Genomic DNA, 24,921 nt, shown 5'->3' with positions numbered 1-24,921 from the left:
AATACAGTTAAATTACAAATTCATTGTGAATTTTGGGAAGAGATTTATTTCACTCTATGGAGTTTAGACAAGTAATTTCACATTTCATTTTAAGTCAAGAGTCAGAAAACATTTCTTGTACAACCAGCACTAAGAGTGATTATGGTATATCAATAAATTATTTAAATACAGAGATAGCTTTTTAAAATGGAGTTCTACAAGTAACATTAACAGGAAAATACACACCATACAAGCTAACTTTGGATCTAAGAGCTTTAATGTATTCAAATATTGAAAGAAACTAATCTGAAACTTTTCTCATTTAAAAAACACATTGTGATCAAATGGGTTTAAGGATGGAGGAATCAATCAGTACTGAGCGATTCACAAACAAGACAGAGAAACATAACATTTTTAAGATTTAAACAAAGCCTTGTTGGCAGCACAGGAGGTGGTCTTGCTTTCTCTCTCTCCAATCGAGCAGGAACTTTTCATATTTCATAGTTTCTGAATTTCCTCAGGAGTTCTGACGGAGCATCCCCAGACCAGCGGAAACGAAGGTGCCAAGAGTTCCCATCTGAAAAACCTTTAAAGCACAGAAGAGATTTTAAAATCAGAGAGGTAGTAAAAGAAAACTCACAGTGTCATGGCAAAATAGCTTGCTGATAAGATTTCACTGCAATAAATGAAATGCAAGTAAGTCTTTAATATGGATTACCAATATCTTATAGAAACTGATTACCTTAAGTAGACGTTCGAGTTCTTTTTTACACACACACACACACACACACACACACACTTTGATTTGGCCTGGTGCACCCATTCATTTATTCATTTGTAAAGAAACTTATTTTGAGCACCTATTACATATTGCCAGCCTCTGTGCTGAGTACCATGAGACAGCAGTGCCTATATATATATATATATATATATATATATATATATAAATTCAAAAGGCACAAGATTTACTCCAAAAGTCTTCTGCCTTCCTCTCCTCTGATGTTCCCAGTAGGCAAATTTGTTACCAGCTGCCTGCCTATCCTTCCAGAGATAGTCCAGATAGTCCAGTCCTATATATCTATATATATGCACTGCTGTCTCATGGTACTCAGCACATATATATATATATATGGAGGGAAACACATAGGAGAATGGGAGACCAGAGAAAGTCATTCAGTGTGGACTTGGTAGAGTAAAGGTAAAGTGAGAAAAGACTTTTGGAAGGAAGTCACATTCAAAGTGACTATGAGTAGGAATTAGCTAGACCAGGGTGTCTCAAACTTCCATATGCATAGTCACTATCTAGAGATCTTGTTATACTGGAGATTCTGATTCTGGATGTCTGGAGTGGAGCCTGAGATTCTGGATTTTTTTTTTTTTTAAGATTTTATTTATTTATTTGACAGAGAAAGACACAGTGAGAAAGAGAACACAAGCAGGGGTAGTGGGAGAGGGAAAAGCAGGCTTCCCACTGAGCAGAGAGCCTGATGCAGGACTGGATCCCAGGATCCTGGGATCATGACCTGAGCTGAAGGCAGAGACTTAACGACTGAGCAATCTAGGCGCCCCGATTCTGGATTTCTTTTTTTTTTTTTAAGATTTTATTTATTTATTGACAGAGAGAGAGAGAGATCACAAGTAGGCAGAGAGGTAGGCAGACAGAGAGGGGGAAGCAGGCTCCATGCTGAGCAAAGAGCTCCATGCGGGACTCGATCCCAGAACCCTGAGATCATGACCTGAGCCGAAGGCAGAGGCTTAACCCACTGAGCCACCCAGGTGCCCCCTGATTCTGGATTTCTAAGCAGCTCCTTTCCTGACCACTTGATGCAAATAGTACCCAGCCCCAACCTCCATCCCTCCCTGTCCCCTTACCCTGCTAATTTTTCTATAAAGCCCTTGTGAATATTTGATATTAAATATTCATTTATTTATATATTATATACAGGAAGACCCTACTCCAAAAGAAAAGGGGGGACTTCTGTGGGGTCACAAAACATAACAATAAAATGAGCTATAGATCCCAGATTTCTTTTTCTCTTTGATTTATCTATTTTTTGTTTTTTGATTTTTGTCTATTTAAAATTTTTATTTATTTTTCAAGTAGGCAGTATATTCACATGGCTAACATTCAAAAGGCACAAAGATTTACTCCAAAAGTCTTCTGCCTTCCTCTCCTCTGATGTTCCCAGTAGACAAATTTGTTACCAGCTGCCTGTCTATCCTTCCAGAGATAGTCCAGGTATATACAAGCAAATACATGCATACATTCTCCAACACCACCTTCCCACCCCTTCTTTATCCTAAATGCTAACAGATGGTCCACTAGTCTCTTTCTGACTTTTTGTTTCTAATATACCTTGATGGTTGCTCTTTTTTTTTTTTCTTTTTAATTTGTCAGAGAGAAAGAGAGCACAAGCAAGGGGAGTGGCAGGCAGAGGCAGAGAGAGAAGCAGGCTCCCCGCTGAGCAAGGAACCCTTCCTTCCTCAATCCCAGGACCCTGGGATCATGACCTGAGCCGAAGGCAGCGGCTTAACCCACTGAGCCACCCAGGCATCCCTGATGGTTTCTCTTTATATATGAAGAGCTTTCCTATTCTCTCTTACAGTGGATGAGAATTTTATTGTACGATATACAAAAACACAACTCTACTGAGGGGCATTTATTTGCTATTCTGCAATGAATAACATGGCACACATGTCATTTTGCACATGGGTGATCTGTAGGATAAAATTTGTGGAAGTGGGATGGCTGGGTCAAAGTCATTGTGCATTTGCAGTTTTAACAGACACTGCCAGACAGTTCTCCATAAAGCTTGACCCAGCAGCAGCTGATTTTCCTACACCGTCATTAACACCATGTTAACGAACTTAGCAACCTTTGCCAGGCAGATGAGTACCAAATGGTGCAGTTTTAACTTGCCTTTCTCTTGGTATGAGTGAGTTAAAGCATCTCTTCATATGTTCCAAGGCTATTTGTGTATTTTCAGTTCTATGAATTATCTGCTCATTTTTTTTTAACCGGATGGTTGATCCTATGTCTCACTGATTCACAGAAGCATACATTAAGAAAAGTTATCATTTCACTAATTACAATGAGATTAAATATTTTTATATGTTTACAAGCTGCTGTATTTTCTGTCTTAAACTGCCTATTTATAAAGTTTCCCGCCCTTTTACTTTTGGAATATTGATCTTTCTCTTCTTGATTTGTAGAGCCAACTTTTGACTTCTTATCGGCAAGAATTAGTTTACATGGATGAAAGAACGTTCTGTGCTTAAATGATTAACAATAAAAGGATATTTACAGATACCTCCAGTGGTGGGAATTTGGGAGTTCATTTGCAAAGAAATTGGAAACAACTTTCAAACAGCTGCCAAAGTAAAAGGTCAATGGTAAAGGATCTCTGGAAAAACAAATTATTTATTCCACAACAGTAAGATTTCTTTAATTCTAAACGACTTTGTTAAAAATTAAAGAAAAGGTCATTTTCCTTCTCTACTAGAGGGAGGGTAAATTGGCAAAAAATCTGCTGCAGGCAATTTGGCAAAATTTATCAAACTCGCTAAAATGTGTAAATTTTAACCCAATAATTCTACTTCTAGAAATTTATCCTAAGGAAATAATAAAAGATGTTCTCAAGGATTTAACCATAAGGATATTTATCATGATTTATAAATGTTTTTAAAAATCAAGAAACAATCTAAATCTTCAGCAATGGAAAGTTGGTTAAAAGTGTTTGATATGTTGGGGCGCCTGGGTGGCTCAGTGGGTTAAAGCCTCTGCCTTTGGCTCTGGTCATGATCCCAGGGTCCTGGGATTGAGCCCTGCATCAGGTTCTCTGCTCAGTGGGTAGCCTGTTTCCCTCTCTCTCTCTGCCTGCCTCTCCACCTACTTGTGATCCCTGTCTATCAAATAAATAAATAAAATCTTTAAAAAAGTGTTTGATATAGTCATTAACAATTTTTTAATACTTATGGTCATAGATAAATTCTCATATCACTGACAGATAGTTAGAAAACAGTTTATAGGGGCGCCTGGGTGGCTCACTGGGTTAAGCCCCTGCCTTCAGCTCAGGTCATGGTCTCAGGGTCCTAGGATCGAGACCCACATCGAGCTCTTTGCTCATCAGGGAGCCTGCTTCCCCCTCTTACTTTCTGCCTGCCTCTCTGCCTACTTGTGATCTCTCTCTGTCAAATAAATTAAAAACAATAAAAAAAAAAACAGTTTATAGGGATGCCTGGGTGGCTCAATCAGTAAGTGTCTGCCTTCAGCTCAGGCCCTGGGATGGAGTCCCACACAGGGGTCCTTGTTCAGTGGGGAGTCTGCTTCTCCCTCCGCCTGCTGCTCCCTCTCTCTCTCTCTGACAAATAAAATCTTTAAAAAAAAAAAAAAAAAGCTTACAGAATAATATACAAAATATGCTTCCATTGATATCTTAAAATATTATCTAAATATCTAATCAGAAAAATATGCACAGAACAGTTGACAGTGGTTGTTTAAGAAAACGATCTGTTTGTACTCTCTTTAGAATTATCAGAGAAAACAAATTTAAGAATTTTCTTTTCAGGAAAAAGCAAAAGGAAATTTCTGACAATCTGTGATTGAAATACACACACACACACACACACACACACACACACAATATGTACAGTATGGTCCTCTTAATTTTAGGTATACTAACATATATAAAAATACACCAAAAGATCAATGATAGATATGTTTCTAGGTGCTAAGATTACAAGTTGTGTTTTCCACCTTTTGCTTGACCATATTTCTCACATTTCTACTATAAATATACTTGTTATTTTACAGTTTGAAAAAGGTGTTTTCTAGCTTGGGTTCCAATAGAAATAGACCCCCAAATAAGAATTCCAATGTAAGTAGCTAATTTGTTGTTTGTTTTTGAGTAGACTCCACACTCTACGTGGGGTCTGAACTCATGACCCCAACATTAAGAGTTGCATGCTGGGCCACCTGGGTGGCTCAGTTGGTTAAGCATCTGCCTTTGGCTCAGGTCATGATCCTAGGGTCCTGAGATCAAGTCAGGCTCCCTGCTCACTGGGGAGTCTGCTTCTCTCTCTCTGTCTGCCCTTCCCCCCTGCTCACATTCACATGCTTTAGCTCTCGCTCGCTCTCTCTCAAATAAATAAATAAAATCTTTAAAAAAAGAGTTGCCTGCTCCCCTGATTGAGCCAGGGTCAATAAGTGGTTAATCTGAAAGCTGCTTCAGGGATGTCCTGGTAAGAAAATAGGGAAAGGAACCAAGTTTATAAAAGGTACATTATCAGGCAGATTGCTACCCTGGGCAACCAGGGCTTGATTGCACTAGAGAGCCCTGGAAGACAGTATAAAAACCCCCACAGAGTTCTCTCAGTTTGAGAAGTAAAGGAGCCTCCCACTCACATTCATCAATATCCAATGGCTAACCCAAAGGTGTTTATTCCCTGACGCTTATTGCCATGCTGGCTCAACTGCCAGAGAAAACCCTCTGGTAGAAACCATAGAGTGAGCAACGGGAAGGCAGATGTCCAGAGATGTCCAGAGCTGCACACATCAGCTACATATGATCTTTTTTTTTAAATTCCAGAACATTACATAAACTATTTTATTCTAGAATGGCATTGGTCAGAAGCCATATTTAGTGCATTTTTAAGTGGAAGAAAGGAAAAGTGAGATTGTCTCACACACCGGTTTTCGGGGGCTGTGCTCCATATTTTCCTGGTTGCAGTGAAGAGTCAGAACAGGATGGGGACTATTTGACAGATGGCCATCACAGAAGAGGCATCAAAAGGCAAACTCCAAAGTAAATATGAACCACTGCTTGAAGAAATTAATGAATATGCTGAAAAAGTAGGTGAGAAGCAACTCTGGACTCGGTAAAGCAGACACGAATAATATTTCTTAAATGTGGGTGTTAACAGAAATTTACGCTGCAGTAAAATAAAGGTACAAATAATCATACAACTGCACTTTGGTATATCAAACTCCAGCTTTACGGTGCTACTCTTTACAGCCAATAATCTCTCTCTCTTTTTTTAAATTTTATTTATTTATTTGACAGGGAGATCACAAGTAGGCAGAGAGGCAGGCAGAAAGAGAGGCAGAAGCAGGCTCCCTGCTGAGCAGAGAGCCCGATGTGGAGCTGGATCCCAGGACCCTGAGATCATGACCTGAGCCTCATGACCTGAGCCGAAGGCAGAGGCTTAACCCACTGAGCCACCCAGGTGCCCCTACAGTCAATAATCTCTTAAACAGCATTAAGAAATGGTAAATGTGGCCTTTAGTAAAATTTCGTAATTCTTATTCTCCAACGACAGCTTCTCAGAACAGTGACCCTCCTCTCACTGCTCCCCCCACCTTTCATCCCTCAGTAACAGTAAGAGAATATACTTCACCATGTGAGGGCATCAAAACTGACATCAGACTGTATTACACACCCGGGACTAACATAACACTGTATGTTAATTACACTGGAATTTGAAAATTAACAATAATAAAATAGGATTACAAAAAAAAAAACCCTGACATCACAATTTATTCTGAGTAAATTACAATATACTATCATGTGGAATCCTTATCTGCTGTTTAAAAGGACATAATAGGGGCGCCTGGGTGGCTCAGTGGGTTAAAGCCTCTGCCTTCGGCTTGGGTCATGATCTCAGAGTCCTGGGATAGAGCCCCACGTCGGGCTCTCTGCTCAGCAGGGAGCCTGCTTCCTCCTCTCTCCTGCCTGCCTCTCTGCCTACTTGTGATCTCTGTCTGTCAAATAAATACATTTAAAAAAAAAATCTTAAAAAATAAATAAATAAATAAATAAATAAAAGGACATAATAAAAAAAAATAAAAGTAAAAGGATGAGTTAATTCTAAATGTAAGAGTCTAAGGAGAAGCCCCATAATAATAAAAGCTAACACCAAAAAAAGCACCTACCAGGTACCTGGTCTAAATATTTTACATAATTTATTTATTACTCAAGAAAACCATATCACGTAGACACTAACGTTCTGGCCATATAATAAGAAAACACAGATACAGAGGGGTTAACTTGCTTGAACAAGGTCATGCAACTCATCTGTGGAAATGCAGGGATCTGATTCCAGACTTTGTGCTCCAGGCACTGTGTAGCAATATAACACCATTATTTTTAAAGCCCTCGCAAGTGAACATATATTTCTACAGGCTTGTGTTAGCATAGAGGACAATGCGGAAGGAGACGCACCTGGGCATCTGCATTGGTTACTTCAGGAAACAGAAGCAGAGAATGATGGGAACCTGGGGTAAGACACTAAGTCACTATCTACATGTGCTTCTTTGAATTTTCTAATAACAAGCTCCTATTAATTTGGGGTATTTAAAAATATCTAAATAAGTGATTTTTTTTCAAAGATTTATTTATTTGACAGAGAGAGAGAACAAGAAGGCAGAGCAGCAGGCAGAGAAAGAGGGGGAAGCAGGCTCCCCAGATCATGACCTGAGCTGAAGGCAGAGGCTTAACCCTCTGAGCCACCCAGGTGCCCCATAAATAAGTAGTTTTTTAAAGGTAGAGAAAATTTCCTAGAATCTGATCCAAGGGATTCCAGCCTCATGCCTGAGGCTCTGAAGTGATCAGATGTCCCCCCCCCCCATTCTTCGCCCCCCTAACACGCCCCAGAGAACTCAGACTAGGTCTGAATCTGAAACAGAGAGGCACAGGGAGGTCCCAGGGGTTCAGGAAGCACAGATCTGAACATTCTGGGCTGAGTAAAGAAACATTCGAATGTTTGCCTGTGTGTGCCTGTGCGTAGGTCTCCATTTGTACGTGTGTACGTGCCTAAAACACTGTTTTTTTCTGAAATTCGGTCTTCTGCTTTGATCAGCTTGTTACATTATAACCATGCCCAGATATGAGGCTGATGCAATCCATGTGTGGACTCCACAAGAGGATATCTTGAGTAACCAGCACAGACACCCGAATTGCACCCTAAAAATCCTTATTCTTTCAGGTAATGAGCATGTAGAAGTTCTCCCCAAAGGGAGATTTCGAGTGACTATTTCTAGAAAGACTATAATTCACCACAAACTGTCTTCCTTTCTTCAGTAAATATTCAAGGATTCAAGGACTTTCAGGAGCCTTTGGTTTAAAGGTTAAATTCTAAAGAGATACTGAATCACAACCTGAGAGCCTAGCAAGACTCTGAAGGACAATGACAGTTTGTGTACAAAACACACCTATACAAGATCGACACAGTGGGATGGCTGGAAACACAAAGAAATGATCACAATAGCTGACATTAACCCAAGACCGGCTGGGTAGGCTAATCACTGTGATAAGCATTTTGCATGGATCTCATTTAATCCTCATGATAATTCTATGAGAAGGTACTGTCACAATCTTGCTTTTATAGAGGAGGAAACTGAAATCTAGAGTGGTTAAGTAACTTTTACCAAGTAATACAGATCACAAGTGGTAGAGCTAGGTAGTATAGCGTCAGAACTTAATCTCTATAATGCCCTGCTTCAGTGGAGCTGTCTATCATCCAGAATGTCTCCAGAGCTACTTCCAGATGTATCTTCTCAAGGTAGTGCAATGCCTTGCCTTACACACAGACTGAAGCCAAGTTGCCTTAGTTCAGCCCCCTCCCCTGCTGCAGACAAGCTGGAGAGCTTTGGGAAAATCACTCAGCCTCCCTGGGCTTCAGGTTTTTTCATCTGTAAAATGAGCAATATGGTGCCAACCTCACAAGCTTGTAGTGAGGAGTAAATAAATTGTCTATAAATTAAACATAAGACAAGATAATACATGTAAAGTAATGCACATAAAGAACATTTCTATACACAGTAAACACCCAATAAATGGCAGTGTTATTTCAGTCCAGCACAAGACACTCTCAGAAATGCCCCAAATTTCTCTTGCAAGGAATGTACTGGGGAATGTGTCTTCCAGTGTCCGTGTCAGTGCTAAGTAAGTATCTTTTAAGATGATAAAGTAATCCTTAAATTTGGCACTACTGTTTCGTTGGAAGAGGTTAAGAATAAACGCAGTATAAACCAAGCCCTTTAAAGATCTTATTTACTTATTTGGCAGACAGAGATCACAAGTAGGCAGACAGGCATGCAGAAAGAGAGGGTGAAGCAGGGAGCCCGATGCGGGGCTCGATCCCAGGACCCTGAGATCAGGACCTGAGCCAAAGGCAGAGGCTTTAACCCACTGAGCCAGCCAGGTGTCCCAAACCAAGCCCTTTAATTTCAGACCTTCTTTGTTCGGCAAAGCTACATGACTTGACTTACTTGGAGAATCGGGATTTCGTGGCGAGAATGACTTCTCCAAGGACTTGGATTCTTTTTGCTCCATTTTCTCTGTGGTTGAACCCAATTCCTCTTTCTTTATTTCTCTTTGCTTGTTCCATTCCTCATTTTCAATCTTGTCGGTATGAGGCTGGTCAGATTCTTCCAGCATCAGATCTTTTTTACCTCTGACAGCCCAGTGCATTGACTACATGAATTAAAAGTAGACACAAAATATAAAATCAATATTGTATAGTATTCTGTATTTAAAGTTCAATGTGTGGTAAAACCTGACCTACTATTAAGAATTTTTCTGTAGGTTTTATTTCAAAATAAAAATGTAAATTTTGGGGTGCCTGACTGGTTCAGTCAGTCAGTGGAACAGGTGACTATCTCAGGGTGGTGGATTTGATCCCCAGGTTGGCCTAGAGCTTACTTAAAGAGAAAGAGAGGGGGGGGGGAGAAAGGGAGGAAGGTGGAAGGAAGGAGGGAAGGAAGGAAGGAAAGAAGGGAGGAAGGGAAAAAGATGGGACACTTGGCTGGCTCGGACAGTAGAGCATGCAACTCTTGACCTAGGGGTTGTAAGTTTGAGCCCCACTCTGGTGAGGAGATTACCTAAAAATAAAATCTTTAAGGGGCACCTGGATGGCTCAGTAGGTTGGGTGTCTGACTCCTGGTTTCAGCTCAAGTCATGATCTCAGATCTCAGGGTCGTGAGATTGCATCCTGCATAGGGCTCTGCACTTGGTGGAAGTCTGCTTAGGATTCTCTCTCTCTCTGACCCTACCCCATCTCTCTCTCTAAAATAAATAGGGACGCCTGGGTGGCTCAGTGGGTTAAGCCTCTGCCTTCGGCTCAGGTCATGATCTCAGGGTCCTGGGATCAAGCCCCACATGGGGCTCTCTGCTCAGCACAGAGCCTGCTTCCCCCCCTCTCTCTCTGCCTACCTCTCTGCCTACTTGTGATCTCTTTCTCTGTCAAGTAAATAAATAAAATAAAATAAATAAATAAATTTTGAAAAAAAAGAAATCTTTTCTTAAAATGTTAATTTTAGGGGCACCTGGGTGGCTCAGTCCACTAAGCATCTGGCTTCAGCTCAGATCATGATCTCGGGGTCCTGGGATCGAGCCTTGAGTCGCTTGAGTCGGCTCTGCTCAGTGGGGAGCCTGCTTATCCCTCTTCTTCTGTCCCTCCCCACACCAGCTCATGTTCTTTCTCTCAAATAAATAAATAAAATCTTTTTTTTCAATGTTAATTTTTAAAAGGGACAGCGGCCTTAGCTGGTGTAAAAAATCTGCTTTTGGTTTGGTTGTTCTGGGTCTGTTGTTTAGTTTGGTTTCTTCCTTTTTCTGCAGGTACACAGAGTGGAAGAGGCTGTCCAGTGGTTTTATCCATCAGGGAAGGGGTATTGGGAAGGTCAGTGAAAAATAGAAAATAAGAAATTCAAGAATTCAGGGCCCAGAGAGCTGAAAATGTGGTCCTTCAACATCACAAGTCTGTTAAGTGTCCTGTACAGTGAATTTACTCCAGGTCTCAGTACTTCTTTCTCAGAATAAAAGTGTCTCCTGTTTCCCTTAGATGGTGTTGAGGATTAATGACTTACCTACAGTAAATGCTTTGATAGATGCCAAAGATATCCTGAGATAATAGTTTTATTCATCCATCCACTTTATAAGAATTAAATATTTTAACATCAGGCCCCTGTATCTGCTGATCCCAATTAAAGAAATACACAGGGGAAAAATCCAAATGGTATCTAACCTCAAATTCGGGTGCCTCTCATACTTTGCACTTCAATCAAAGGACTAATGTAAGAGTGGTGGTAGGCAGCCTGGTTTGCTGGGACACAATTAGGCCTCATTTCTGTGCTCACAGAGCGTATTTCTCAGCTTCCCTAAGATATTAACTGGGCAGAACAACATTTAACATCAAGGAAACTAGTGTGGAATGACTCAGCTCAATAGAAGGATCATCAGTATAAATATCAAATGATAGCAGTTGATAGAGACTAAGAGGGACATTAGGAAAAGAACAGTCTGTGCAGCAAAATAATGAACTGCACCAGACCAAAAAACTCACTGTGTGCAGTGGGTGAACCAACACTAAACAGACACCAAGCCTGGTGCAAAGGCCACTGTCCTACAGTCTATGAAATTGGTATGTTGTTTATTCTACCTTCTCCATTAACTTGTCAGCTTTCTTTAATATGTTTTTCCCCCTAGGAAGTCATTTTTAAAATTCTGGACCTTCGGGCACCTGGGTGGCTTAGTCAGTTAAACATCTGCCTTCAGCTCCGGTCTTGATCCCAGGGTCCTGTTATCCAGTCCCAAATCCAGCTCCCTGCTTCGCAGGGAGCCTGCTTCTTCCTCTTCCTCTGCCCCTCCCCCTGGCTCGTGCGCTCTCTCTCTCTCTCTCTCTCTCTCTCTCTCTCACATAAATAGATAAAATCTTTAAAATAAATAAAGTAATTTCATTTAATTCTAGACCTTGTTTAATAATAAAAAATTGTGCCTACATGCCAGTAAATATTAAATAGACAAATAGAGGGACACCTGGGTGGCTCAGTTGGCTAAGCAGCTGCCTTTGGCTCAGGTCATGATCCCAGTGTCTTGGGATCGGGTCCCACATCCGGCTTCTTGCTCGGCAGGGAGCCTGCTTCTCGCTCTGCCTCTGCCTGCCACTCTGTCTGCCTGGGCTCGCCCGCTCTCTCTCCCTCTCTCTCTCTCTGACAAATAAATAAATAAAATCTTTAAAAAAAAAAAAAAAGAAAGAAAGAAAAGAAATAGACAAATAGAAAAAAATCAATTGATTTATGTGAGCCATGGATAAGCTAAATAACTATTCCAAACTGACTAGCTGTTTTTATTCTGGATCAACATGAGTGAATTTTTTACTTGCCTGGGTGATCTTTGACAAGCTCTTGGATAACATTCATTTAGGACAGACTGTCTTCTGAACAGACCCAGAAGGTACTGAATTACGCAGTTTCCTGGAGAAAGAGTAACCAAACGGGCATAGTAGGAAGCTTCCCCTGTCGTTTGTAGCCAACTGGACTCACCCCAAGGACACCTCTCTGAGCTCAGGAACCCAGGAACAATCAGTGGACAAACAGAGCCACATGAGGGTAACTGGCAGTCCCAAAGAGCCCTCCCAGAAGGGATCAATTTGCCAAACAATCAATTCACCAAAAATGTGTGCCTATTAACTCTTTTTTCTAAAGGTTTTATTTGTTTATTTGAGAGAGAGAGAGAGCATGAGCAGGAGGAGGAGCAGAAAGAAAGGGAGAAGCAGACTCCCCACTGAGTGCTGAGTCTGATGTGGGGCCTCCACACAGGGCTCCACCCGGGGCTCAGGGTTCATGGCCAGGCTCAACATCAGGACTCTGAGATCATGAAGTAAGCCCAAGTTATAGTTCCTCTGTTGGGGTGCCTGGGTGGCTCAGTCAGTGTCTGACTTGATTTCAGCTCAGATCATGATCTCATGGTTGTGAGATCAAGCCCCACTTTGGCTCCACGCCCAGCATGTAGCCTGTTTAAGATTCTCTCTCTCTCCCTCTGCCCCTCCCCTCCGAAATACATATATAAATAAATATAATTTTTATATATTGAAATATACATATATAAAGGTCAATGTAAGAACAAAGTAAGTGTCTAACAGTAATTATGGTGATTACTCTCATATTTAGTTTTTTTAATAGCGTGAAGAAAGAGAACACAATGATTTAAAAAGTCTCTCTGCATCAATACAATGACTCTTTCACCAGAATTTGTAACAAGAATAAATTTAAAATAATTTACAGCTTTCTTTAATTAATCAGGCTCTGTTTTTTATAGAATTTATAAGCCTTACAAAGAGAACTAAAAGGATGGAAGAGATGAATTTGCACTGGTTCAAAATTCAGCAGTATTATATGAGCAACTTCAGAAGCACAGTTATCAGAATGTATAAAACAGGGCACCTGGGTCGCTCAGTGCGTTAAGCCTCTGCCTTCGGCCCAGGTCATGATCTCTGGATCCTGGGATCGAGCCCCTCGTTAGGCTTGGTGAGGAGTCTGCTTCCCCCTCTCTCTTTGCCTGCCTCTCTGCCTACTTGTGATCTCTCTCTCTCTCTGTCAAATAAATAAAATCTTAAAAAAAAAAAGAATGTATAAAACAATAAATGCCAGTGAGGAGTGTAGATATGGAATCAAACAGCCAAGCAGAGTGACAATCACAGTCATCAGCTCTTCTGGCACTGATCCACTGAATTCCCCTCCGTAGGGTTTGTGGACACTGACTCATATCCGTATTCTATCAGCTTCTTGGTCTTCTCCCTCCTACTGCCTGTTGACTTTTTAAGCTACTACGTGAGTCTAATCCATGGGCAGCCTGAGCTTCAGGCTCAGAGAGAAACCCACCGTTTTCACCGAGTCACTCAAAGCTTCCCACTGCTGGAATGGCATCGACATCTGGCTCCTGCGCCACTGGTCATAACGGGCACGACTCTCAGTATTCGTCAGAACATCCTTTGCCTTCTGCAGTTTCTGAAAAGTCTCCACTGGAAAACAGATCCAAAGATGAGCACTTCTCTCTTGAAGGAGTTATTTTAAACTCCCAAGCAAAGGGATCTCCCTGGAACAGGTCTGTTATTTACCGGCTATGTGACCTTGGGCCAGTTCACCTCTTCAAGCTTTAATTTCCTCATGTGTAGAATGAATCACAAGGACAAGTGAGGTCATGTATGTACAGTGCCTGGCTCACAGTTTATCCACTCTCTTTATTGAGCTCCAGTGCCAGTGCTGTTCCGGGTGTTGATGACACAGGTGTGAACAATAGACACGAACTAGTTAGTGGGATTGACACTTAGAAACATCAAAAAAAAAATTACAGTTTTGTCTACTCGGAAGATAACTACCTTTGCTACTGGTAGTTGTGAGGATCGGGCTAGAGGAACAGTGGAAAGGAAGACCCTAAGGCAGGAAGGAGCACAGTGATTTAGAGAAAATAGAAAAGGCCCATGTGGGAGTGCCTGAGTGGCTCAGTGGGTTAAAGCCTCTGCCTTCGGCTCAGGGCATGAGCCCAGGATCCTGGGATCCAGCCCCGCATCATCGGGCTCTCTGCTCAGTGGGGAGCCTGCTTCCCTTCCTCTCTCTCTGCCTGCCTCTCTGCCTACTTGTGATCTCTGTCAAGTAAATAAATAAATCTTAAAAAAAAAAAAAAGAATATTTCTTTAAAAAAAAAAAAAAGGCCCAGGTAGCTGGAGGACACAGGGCTGGGAAAGGAAATGAGGAATGGGGCTGTCGAGTAGACAAGGGCCCAGGGCCCAGTCATCCAGGAACTCAGAGGCCTAAGGATTCCGGTCTGTTTTTTGTTATAAGAACATTAAGAAGCTGGGCACCTGGGTGGCTCAGTGGGTTAAAGCCTCTACCTTCGGCTCAGGTCATGATCCCAGGGTCCTGGGATCCAGTCCCACATCAGGCTTTCTGCTCAGCGGGGAGCCTGCTTCCTCCTCTCTCTCTCTGCCTACTTGTGATCTCTGTCTGTCAAATAAATAAATATATCTTTAAAAAAAAAAAAAGAAAACATTAAGAAGCTATTGGGAGGGTTTAAGCACAGGAAGTAACATGGTGGGCAGTTGATAAATGGTAACTTTGTCACTGATCTATTTGACCAGATGGCATACAATAGAAACCATCCGTGTCCCTTTTGTAAACACTTCCAATGTCCCTTCTGCTCCTCAATGAAGTTCAAACTTTCTATAGAACAATACACAAAAATCAATTGTGTTTTTATACGGTAGCAATGAGCAACCTGAAAATGAAATCCGGGAAGGAATCCCATTTACAATAGCATCAAAAAGAATAAAATACTTAGAAAAAAATGTTGAACAAAAAGAAGTGCAAGATTTATATATTGAAAACTATAAAACACTGTTGGAAGAAATTAAATACCTAAATAAATAACTATCCATGTTCATGGATCAGAAGACCTAACATTGCTAAAATGGCAATATTCTCCAAACCGCTCTTTAGATTTAATGCGATCTCTATCAAAATCCCAGGTGCCTTTTTTAGCAGAAATTGACAAGTTGATCCTAAAAATCTGTATGTACATGTAAGGGACTCAGAATAGCCAAAACAATCTTGAAAAACAAAAACAAAGTTGGAAGAACTCACACTTTCCAATTTAAAACTTTCTACAAAGCTACAGTAATGAAACAGTGTGGTACTAGCATTAGAGTAAACATAAATAAATGGGATATTATGAGTCCAAAAATAAACCCTCAAAATTTGCAGTCAATTGGTTTTCTTTCTTTTAGGGGCGCGTTGGTGCCTCAGGCGTTAAATGTCTGCCTTCGGCTCAGGTCATGATTCCAGGGTCCTGGAATCGAGCCCCACACTGGGCTCCCTGCTCAACGGAAAGCCAGTTTCTCCTTCTCCCACTCCCCCGGCTTGTGTTCCTTCCCTCTTTCACTGTCTCTCTCTGTCAAGGAAATAAATAAAATCTTTTTAAAAAGTGGATGAGGGGTCGGGGCGCCTGGGTGGCTCAGTAGGTTAAAGCCTCTGCTTTTGGTTCAGGTCATGATCTCAGGGTCCTGGGATCAAGCCCTGCGTCGGGCTCTCTGCTCAGCAGGGAGCCTGCTTCTCTTCCTCTCTCTCTCTGCCTGCCTCTCTGCCTACTTGTGATCTCGGTCTGCCGGATAAATAAATAAAATATTAAAAAAAAAAAAAAGTGGATGAGGGGTGCCTGGGTGGCTCAGTCAATTAGCCATCTGCCTTCGGCTCAGGTCATGATCTCAGGGTCCTGGGATCGACCCCACATCAGCCTTCCTCATAAGTGGGTAGTCTGCTTCTCCCTCTCTTCCCTGCTCCTGTCCGCTCTCACTATCTCTGCCTCTCTCTCGCAAATAAGTAAATTTTTAAAAAATTCTTTTTAAGAGGCACCTGGGTGGCTCAGTGGGTTAAAGCCTCTGCCTTCGGCTCAGGTCATGATCCCAGGGTTCTGAGATCGAGCCCCGCATCGGGCTCTCTGCTCAGCGAGGAGCCTGCTTCCTCCTCTCTCTGTCTCTGCCTGCCTCTCTGCCTACTTGTCTGTCAAATAAATAAATAAAATCTAAAAAAAAAAAAAATTTTTTTTAAATAAAATCTTTTTTAAAAAATAGAAAAATCTGTAGCAAGAGTAAGTAGATTCATGGTTACCAGGGGCTGGGCAGGGGGAAATGGGAAATGATTGCTAATGAGTACAGGGTTTCTTTCTTTTTCACAACAACCTTATGATGTGGATATTATTATCATTATCATTATTATTATACCCATTTTACAGAACCTAAACCTAAAGGAGTCAATGTAACTTATCCAAAGTCCCAAAACTTCAAGCGATGGAGCCACAAATCAAACCCAAGCCTGCCAGGCCTCCCAGCTGCCGCTCTCCACTGACTGCCTTTCTGTTTCTTCCATTTTCTTGCAATGGATGTTACCCTCCAATCCACAGCTTCTCCTCCACCTCCAGAGATAATAAAATGTCATCATTCACCAATAAGATCCTAATTGTGCCCTTGAGAAGCTCAGAGTCTAGTAAGGAAGCAGACATATAAGCAAATCATTTCAAATTTAATGTGATAGAAATATAGAGGCAAGACTTCTCCACTTGGGGACTCAAAATATTTCATTAGTTTTCTCTATACTTGGATCATCCTTTTTCTCTTATGTCTCTTATGTCTCACTCCTAATCCCTTAGCAAACCCTACTGGCTCTACTTTTAAAATATATCTAAGATCTGACCCCTTGTTGCCACTTCCACTACCCCCACTCTGGTTCAAGCCACTGTCTTCTCTTGGTTGGAGTATTATACTAGGTTCTCAGCTGGTCTCCCTGCCTTTGTCTCAGTCTGTTTTCTACAAAACAGTCAGAGAGATCTTTTTAAAAATAAGTGACATAGTATCACGCCTCTGCTCAAAATGACTTTTAATGACTTCCCAGTTGTCTTACAGTAAAATTGCAATTTCTTACCACCAGTGGCATGGCTAGTAGGTCTGATATATTCTGCCTGCCTTTTACCATCTCTTCCTCCTCTGACCTCATTTTCTTCTATTCTCCCCATCTCCCCTTGCTACAGTCATAGGAGCTCCGTGATGCATCTTGAGTACACCAAGCACACTCCAGCCCCAGGACCTTGGCACTTACTATCCTTTCTAAAAAGAATACTTTTACACCAGGCACTCATATGTCATCTCAGATCCTGTCTTGTAGAGGGGGTCTTCCCTGACTATGCTATAAAAAATGACTGCCCACCAGCACCACGCCTTTATCTCCCTTGCCCTACTTTACTTTTCTTTATAGTACTTGCCCCCCAGCCATTATGTAGTTTTTTGTTTATGATCTGTCTCCTTTACCACAATACAAACTCTGTGGAAACAGAGACTTTATCTCTTTTTTTGGTCTCTGCTATATTCTTTGCACTGAAACAGCATAGCAGGTGGTCAAGAGGTGTCTGTTCAATGAACCAATGAGTGAATGCTTCTTATTTTGAGTGTGAGAAAGATAATATATAGTGCTATTCCTTGAGCTCCAACCACCAAAGAAATGACACATATCATTAAAACATTTTGTGAATTAGGAATATTTTAATACTATCAGTGGGGAAACTAATTTAAATTGCCCTGATAGTGTTTAAAAATATCTCATGGTGGGGGGTTGCCTGGGTGACTCAGTCAGTTAAACTTTTGACTCTTGATTTCCACTCAGGTCATGATCGCATGGTCATGGAGTCTAGCCCTGCACCGGGCTGCATGTTCAGTGCAAATCTGCTTGAGATTCTCTCTCGCCCTCTCCCTTCATCCCTCCCCCTGCTCACATGCACTCTCTCTCTCTCTCTCTAAAAATAAGTAAATAAATAAAATCTTTTTCTAAAAAAAAACCATGAAAAGTAATCAAGAGTCTCTCAAAGAGGCATTCAGGCAAATGTACAGTCAATACTGACAGTATTGGGCCGCCTGGGTGGCTCAGTGGGTTAAGCCTCCGCCTTTGGCTCAGGTCAAGTTCTCAGGGTCCTGGGATCAAGCCCCGCATCAAGCTCTCTGCTTGGCAGGGAGCCTGCTTCCCCCCTCTCTGCCTGCCTCTCTCACTACTTGTGATCGCTCTCTCTGTCAAATAAATAAATAAAATCTTAAAAAAATAATACTGACAGTATTGAAAATACTGAAACGCTTCTGTACTCAGGTGGTAAAGAATTGCTATTCCTGAGCCCCCCTCCTCCAAACACCACCACTTTAAGTGCTCCCCCAACAATCAGAGATGCTCCCTGCAAGACATGTCCCAAAGCTGGACAGCACAATACCTAATAAGCCATTAACTAATATCGCTGCTGGAGGTATAGCAATTAGTGGGTTAAAGGGAAGACCCTAAAGTTGGGGCTATTGAAAATTACAGGAGAATAAACAAGCTAATAAAAAAGCATCTTGCCATAGCAGCTCGCTGTGTGAGTAATCCTTCCTACTGCTGACGACAACTTAAATATCCCACTGTACAAATAAGATGTCACTTTTTCCAAGGGGAATAAAAAGCTCATTAAATTATCACCACAGATGCACATTCCAGTTACTACTACAGCAGTGTTTATAAAGATTTACATATTTATCTATGCGTCACCTGCTCTTTGCACTTTACTGTTAGCCTGTTTCCAGAGTCTGCAGAATGAAAGAAGCCTGCCTGGGACTATTCTGCTGTCAATCCCTCAACAACAACTGATAAGCAGAAAGCTAAAGATACTTTATCTTTCCTGAAGCTGGCCTTTCCTTGTTCCATCCTCTCCACCACATTTATTAAAAATGAGTTTGGGTTTATATTTGTCCTTTAATATATCAGCTAATCAAATGAGTCACAACAAGATAAACATTTACCCGTTCTGGGAAAAGAGATCTCATTTCACAAGCTTATAAGAGCAAATGATGCCGGGACCTTTGAGAGACATTCCGTTGTAACTCCTAGATCTACTCTGAAAATACAGAGGTTCTTTTAAATTCATATTTCACAATTGAATTTGTATTTTTATAGCCACCTTTTTAATGTAGGCCACTTACACTTACTTGAAAAATAATAATAAAAATATGATGTCAGACCATACTTTGAAAAAAATCTGGAGGAAAATATACCACTGTTAATAGTGGTTCCCTGGCAGGAAGCGATAAGAGCAGACTTTCACTTTCAACATTATTTATTACTGTATGTTATTTTTATTCAAAGGGGAAAAAGCAATAAAGGGTTTTTTAAAGTGAGAAAGCATGGAGACTTGGAAAGATATCAGTTAGCAAGGACAAGGAGCTCTCCTTCAAATATCTATATGTTTTTGCAGCCTACAAATCAATAACAAAAATGCCATTTCAGGGGCGCCTGGGTGGCTCAGTGGGTTAAAGCCGCTGCCTTCGGCTCAGGTCATGATCCCAGTGTCCTGGGATCGAGCCCCGCATCGGGCTCTCTGCTCAGCAGGGAGCCTGCTTCCTCCCTTCTCTCTCTGCCTGCCTCTCTGCTTACTTGTGATCTGTCTGTCAAATAGATAAATAAAATCTTTAAAAAAAAAAATAAATAAATAAATAAAAAAATGCCATTTCACAGATCTTATATTTAGTCTGAAATCCCTTTCTTCAGGGTCAGAGAGAAACATACAAAGCATTGGTCTGAAATAGTTACTGTCATGCAGATACACAGGACTGGCATGAGAACCAGCCAGGAGCTCTTGTGCTCTGTGACACAATTTCTGCAGCACACTGGGTGTGGAACCTGCTTAAGATTCTCTCTCTGAAAAAAAAAAAAAAAAAAAGATTCTCTCTCTGACTCACCTCCTAACCCACTCTCATGCACAAATGCATGCACACTTTCTTTCTAAAATTAAAAAAAAAAAATTATCTTGGAATGCTGCATAAAAACAAGAAAAGAAAGTCCACTGAATCATAATTGCCAACATTCATTGAGCTATTCCCGCATACAAGCTACCTCATTTAGTCTTCACATGAGATGCATGAAGCAATATACTACTAGTCTACCCAGGTTTCCTATGAGAGTGCTGATGCTCAAGAGATTGCCCAAGGTCAACTAGCTCATCAGTGGGATCGAGGCGCAATCCAGACAGACAAGATTGTTCTCCATATCTACTATTCCATCATGCTAACAGATTAGTAATTTCAGTGGAAATGGTTGAGACTACACTTAATGAACCAAAAAGGTATATATACAAGTTTAATTTCTCCTATGGCAGTTGATCTATAAGCTTTCACCTTGAAGAAATAGATTTCAAAATCTACCTAATGTATTCTGGATTTCTGCCAAACTAAAATTCAGCATCTGGGTGAATTTTTTAAAAAATATATAAATATTTTTAGTATTTTATTTATTTATTTATTAAAAGATTTTATTTATTTATTTGACAGAGAGACACAGCGAGAGAGGGAACACAAGCAGGGGAGTGGGAGAGGGAGAAGCAGGCTTCCTGCTGAACAGGGAGCCCGATCTGGGGCTCAATCCCAGGACCCTGGGATCGTGACCTGAGCCGAAGGCAGATGCTCAAAGACTGAGCCACCCAGGTGCCCCAATATTTTATTTATTTTTTTAAGATTTATTTATTTATTAAAGAGACAGTATATGCATGCGTGGGAATAGGGGTGGGGCAGAGGGAAAGAGAGAGGGAGAGAATTTCAAGCGGACGCCCCACTGAGCAGAGCCCAATGTGGGGCTTAATCTCTTAACCCTGAGATCACGACCTGAGCTAAAACCAAGAGTTGGACACTTAACCAACTGAGCCAACCAAGTGTCCCATTTAATATTTTAAAATACTTTTATCAGTACCCTTAATCCTTCTCCAAGTGTATAAAGATCCACTTAAAAAATTTTCAGAAAGTAGTATCAATCCAAATTGAGTAAATGGATGCTTAAACAGATTTGAAAAAAATTTCTACCCATAGGTTGACTCATCTATCAAGTGCAAGCCTGACAGGGGAAGATATTGATGTTTGTGTACCTTTCATTTTAAACAATATTTACAGTTCAGTGTTTCTCTGAACAAGAAGCCTTGAGGTAGCCCATACGTGAAAACACCCATCACTATGGCAACCAAAAATGGCAATGATTGCACAGTGATTCATCATGTATCCCAAATAGAAATTGCTTGCCAGGGACAAAGAAAGAACTCAAAGCCACGCTTTATTGGAAGCCACGCTTTATTGGAAAAGAACCCAGTTAAAAAATAACTTGGGGTGGTGGTTATTTTTAAGCGTTTATTAAATTTTTATACTTTTATGATAGGAGATCTTACTTTTTTTTTAAAGATTTATTTATTTATCTGGGAGATCAAGTGTGAGCTGGGGGTGGGGGAGACTGAGGCTGAGGGAGAGAGAGAATCTTCAAGCAGATTCCCCACCTGAGCTCTGAACCCCATGCGGACTCAATCCCAGGACTCTGAGATCATGACCTGAGCCAAAATCAAGAGTTGAGCCACCCAGGAGTCCCAGGACATCTATTTTAATAGTAACTCCAGTTCAAGAGGTAATTAATATGTCTCCTAAAGAAATGCTCATGAATTTATTCATTCCGTCATTCAATAAATGATTTGCACAAAGTAAGTGTCTTCCATGGTGGGTACAATGTGAGGTGTGGGACACAGTACTGTGAACAAGATGGCAGGAAACCTGCCTCACTGAGCTTTCAGTAGACTGACAAGCAAATAGGCAACAAGGAGACAGTGTGATACACAGTTTTCTGCATGATATATAGGGTGCTCTGAGTAGGTAGGGCACACATGACTTTACAGAGGGAGTGATGGCTAAGCTGAAACCTGACACAGGAGTGACCTAACCAATCAAAGCAAAGCAGAGAAGTGTACAGATATCAGAGGGAGCCAGACAGAGGAAGCGGCAGGCATAAAGGTCTGAAGTGGAGGGGCAACTGGGTGGTTCAGTTGGTTCGTTAAGCATCCAACTCTTGATTTCAGCTTAAGTCATGATCTCAGAGTAGTGGGATCGAGCCCTGCTCTCCCCCTCTGCCCCTCCCCCCTGCCTGCTCTCGCTCTTAAAAAAAAAAAAGGTCTGAGGTCTGAAGAGCTGAAAACAGGGCATATTAAGGAGTCAAGGTAGTTCTGTGTGGCAGAAACATGAAATAGAGGGCATGGTGGTGGAGAGAAGATGAAAATGGAGAGATGGGGGCACATGAAGGGGTTGAAGGGGCTTGTACATGAAGGCCTAGCAATCACAAAAAACAAACTATTGCTACCTGTACAAAATGGGCAAATATCAGACTTAATGCAAAGCAAAGAAACCACACACAAAAGAGGACTGTCTGATTCCATTTATGTGAAATTCAAAGCCACGAAGAACTAATCAATGATAATAGAGAACTAAAAATGGGAGAGGATACTGACTTTAAACAGGACATGAAAAGGGACTTCTGGGGTAACAGAAATGTTCTACATCTTCCTTTGAGCAGTGGTTAAACTGGTTATGCATAGACGAATTTATCAAGTTTATACTTATGATTTATTCACATTACCTGAAGCAAATTATGCCTTAATAAAAAGGGTAAGAATCAAATGACCGAAAGCAATAGTTAAATCTAACAAAGAAATGACTTCATATATTAGAAAATGACCTGGTTATACAGATCAACAATTTCTAGAGAAAATTAATAAAGAGCTATAATATAAGGGAAAATGTTTTTAATGGAGAGAGGTTTGAGTTTTATCATTGTGTAATGTGGATTAAGACATGTATGTGGATTAATCATAATATTTTCCTTATAGAAAAGTCATATACATATGCATACTACACACAAACCTGTAGTATGCACATATAGTAAATATAATCATCTAATTTAAGATAGTGTTACCTACCCTGAGGATAAAATCAGGGTAGAAAAACACAAAAGACTTCAACTGCATTGGTAAAGTTTTTGTTTCTTTGTTTTTTTAGAGAGAGAACGAAAGTGAGGGCACGCAAGTGGGGAGGAGCAGAGGGAGAAGTAGAATCCCAAGTAGGCTCCACACTCAGCACAGAGCCCAACACAAGGTTCAGCCCCATGACACTGAGATCATGGCCCTGAGATCATGACCTGAAGCCAAGAGTCAGATACTTAAGCAACTGAGCCACCCAGGCACCCCTGCTTTTTGGTAAGGTTTTAAGCTAGGTATACATATATGGGTATTTGCTATAGTATTCTTAGAACTTTTTGTACATATTATATATTTTTTTCGTAATTAAAAAGAAATCCACTACCTGTGGTGTGAAGCAATTAAAGGAGTGCTATGGGGATCCAGGCATGAAATAGTGGTGACTTATTACTCTAAGATCTGTGAAGGCAGAGGGAAGAGGACCTCCAGGAGAGAAATGTGGAAGGTAAATCACAAGCATTGGGTAATTAACCAGTGGTAGACATAGGGAAGAGGAGGGTGATAGGTTTCTGCTTGACCAACTAAATGGATGGTGGTGCCATTTATTGAGATGGGGAAACACAGAAAAATGAGCAAGATTTTAGAGAGGGTGAGAGGAAAACGAGTTCAGTTTCTGACAGGGTGACTGAAATATCTCCAAATGGATTCTAAGAAGCAGTCAAAACTAGAGTCCCAATATAGGACTGAGAAGCGAGTTAAGGATTGACTTGGGAGCCATCAACAAAGAGCTGATGATTGAAATCACAGATTTGGACTGTAAGGGCCTATTTAGCCAGAGCGATTCCATCTGGTTAAACAGTGATTTTGTTGTTTATGCAGTAAAACTTAAACTAACCCTGCCCCCCCCACCAGAGACTTACTTAAAAGCAAGTCAGGGAAACCAGTCCCAGGTAACAAAGCCCAGATACAAGGGCGGGTCAGGCCAGGTGAAGACATCCAATCAGTGGGGTGTGCATACTGTTTCCCTAGCTACCAAGGAGTGTGAGCCCCGTCTTTTGGGCGCCAATTCTGACCAAGGTGATAGGCTAGTTCAAATATCTACTATAGGGTAAATTGTGATTCAGTTGGTCACTTGTGTGTGACCTAGCATGACTATGCAGCTTTCTCTGTGTGTTGCAATCTCATTGGCCACCTGTGCGTGGCCAGGCTCAACCACATGGCCCTTGCCCTTTAAAAATTAGTCGGCGGGGCACCTGGGTGGCTCAGTGGGTTAAGCCTCTGCCTTCTGCTCAGGTCATGATCTCAGGGTCCTGGGATCGAGCCCCGCATCGGGATCTCTGCTCAGCGGGGAGCCTGCTTCCTCCTCTCTCTCTCCCTGCCTGCTTCTCTGCCTACTTGTGATCTCTCTGTCAAATAAATAAATAAAATCTTAAAAATAAAATAAAATAAAATGTGGGAGGCAACGCAGTAGCTTGAGAGAGAACCAAACCAGCCCCTGAATCGCGCCTCCTTGAAACCTAAGGGTTAAAGCAATCCTGTGGTTAATAAGTTGAGGTGCTTGAGAATGGGCCTGTGCCATGGGTCTCACGCTCTCCTGCGCGACCACCCTCTGGGGCTTATCTGGAACAGGACATGCAGGCCTAAAGCCGTGAATCGGTAACTTGACTTGCTGTCCCTGCAGGGGCCATAAACTGCACCTGATGCCCTTTTGGCCCTTCTCTGTCTACTTATCTATAGGGAACTCATCTTTAAGTAGCCCTCTTGGCGCCATGATGTTTGCACATGAGCCTTAAGAAACCTTCTAAGGGGAACCAGTGGAAACTATTTTAAT

At 41.4% G+C, this 24,921-nt stretch overlaps 1 protein-coding gene across 1 annotated transcript in view; it reads right to left on the bottom strand.

Moving 5' to 3' along the window:
* Positions 1–238: 238 nt before the first annotated feature.
* Positions 239–24,921, bottom strand: part of DNAJC12 (DnaJ heat shock protein family (Hsp40) member C12) — a 37,082-nt gene continuing 12,399 nt past the window's right edge. Inside the window, exons 3-5 of the mRNA XM_080823328.1 lie at positions 13,640–13,779; positions 9,248–9,452; positions 239–565 (exon numbers count right to left, since the gene is read on the bottom strand). Coding sequence (XP_080679454.1) covers positions 471–565; positions 9,248–9,452; positions 13,640–13,779 — 440 coding nt within the window. The 3' untranslated portion in view covers positions 239–470. The remainder of the gene's footprint in view (positions 566–9,247; positions 9,453–13,639; positions 13,780–24,921) is intronic.

The sequence above is a fragment of the Martes martes genome (genome assembly GCF_963455335.1).
Source record: "Martes martes genome assembly, chromosome: 14".
NCBI classification, from domain to species: Eukaryota; Metazoa; Chordata; class Mammalia; order Carnivora; family Mustelidae; genus Martes; species Martes martes.
This window is presented reverse-complemented; position numbering and strand designations above follow the sequence as displayed.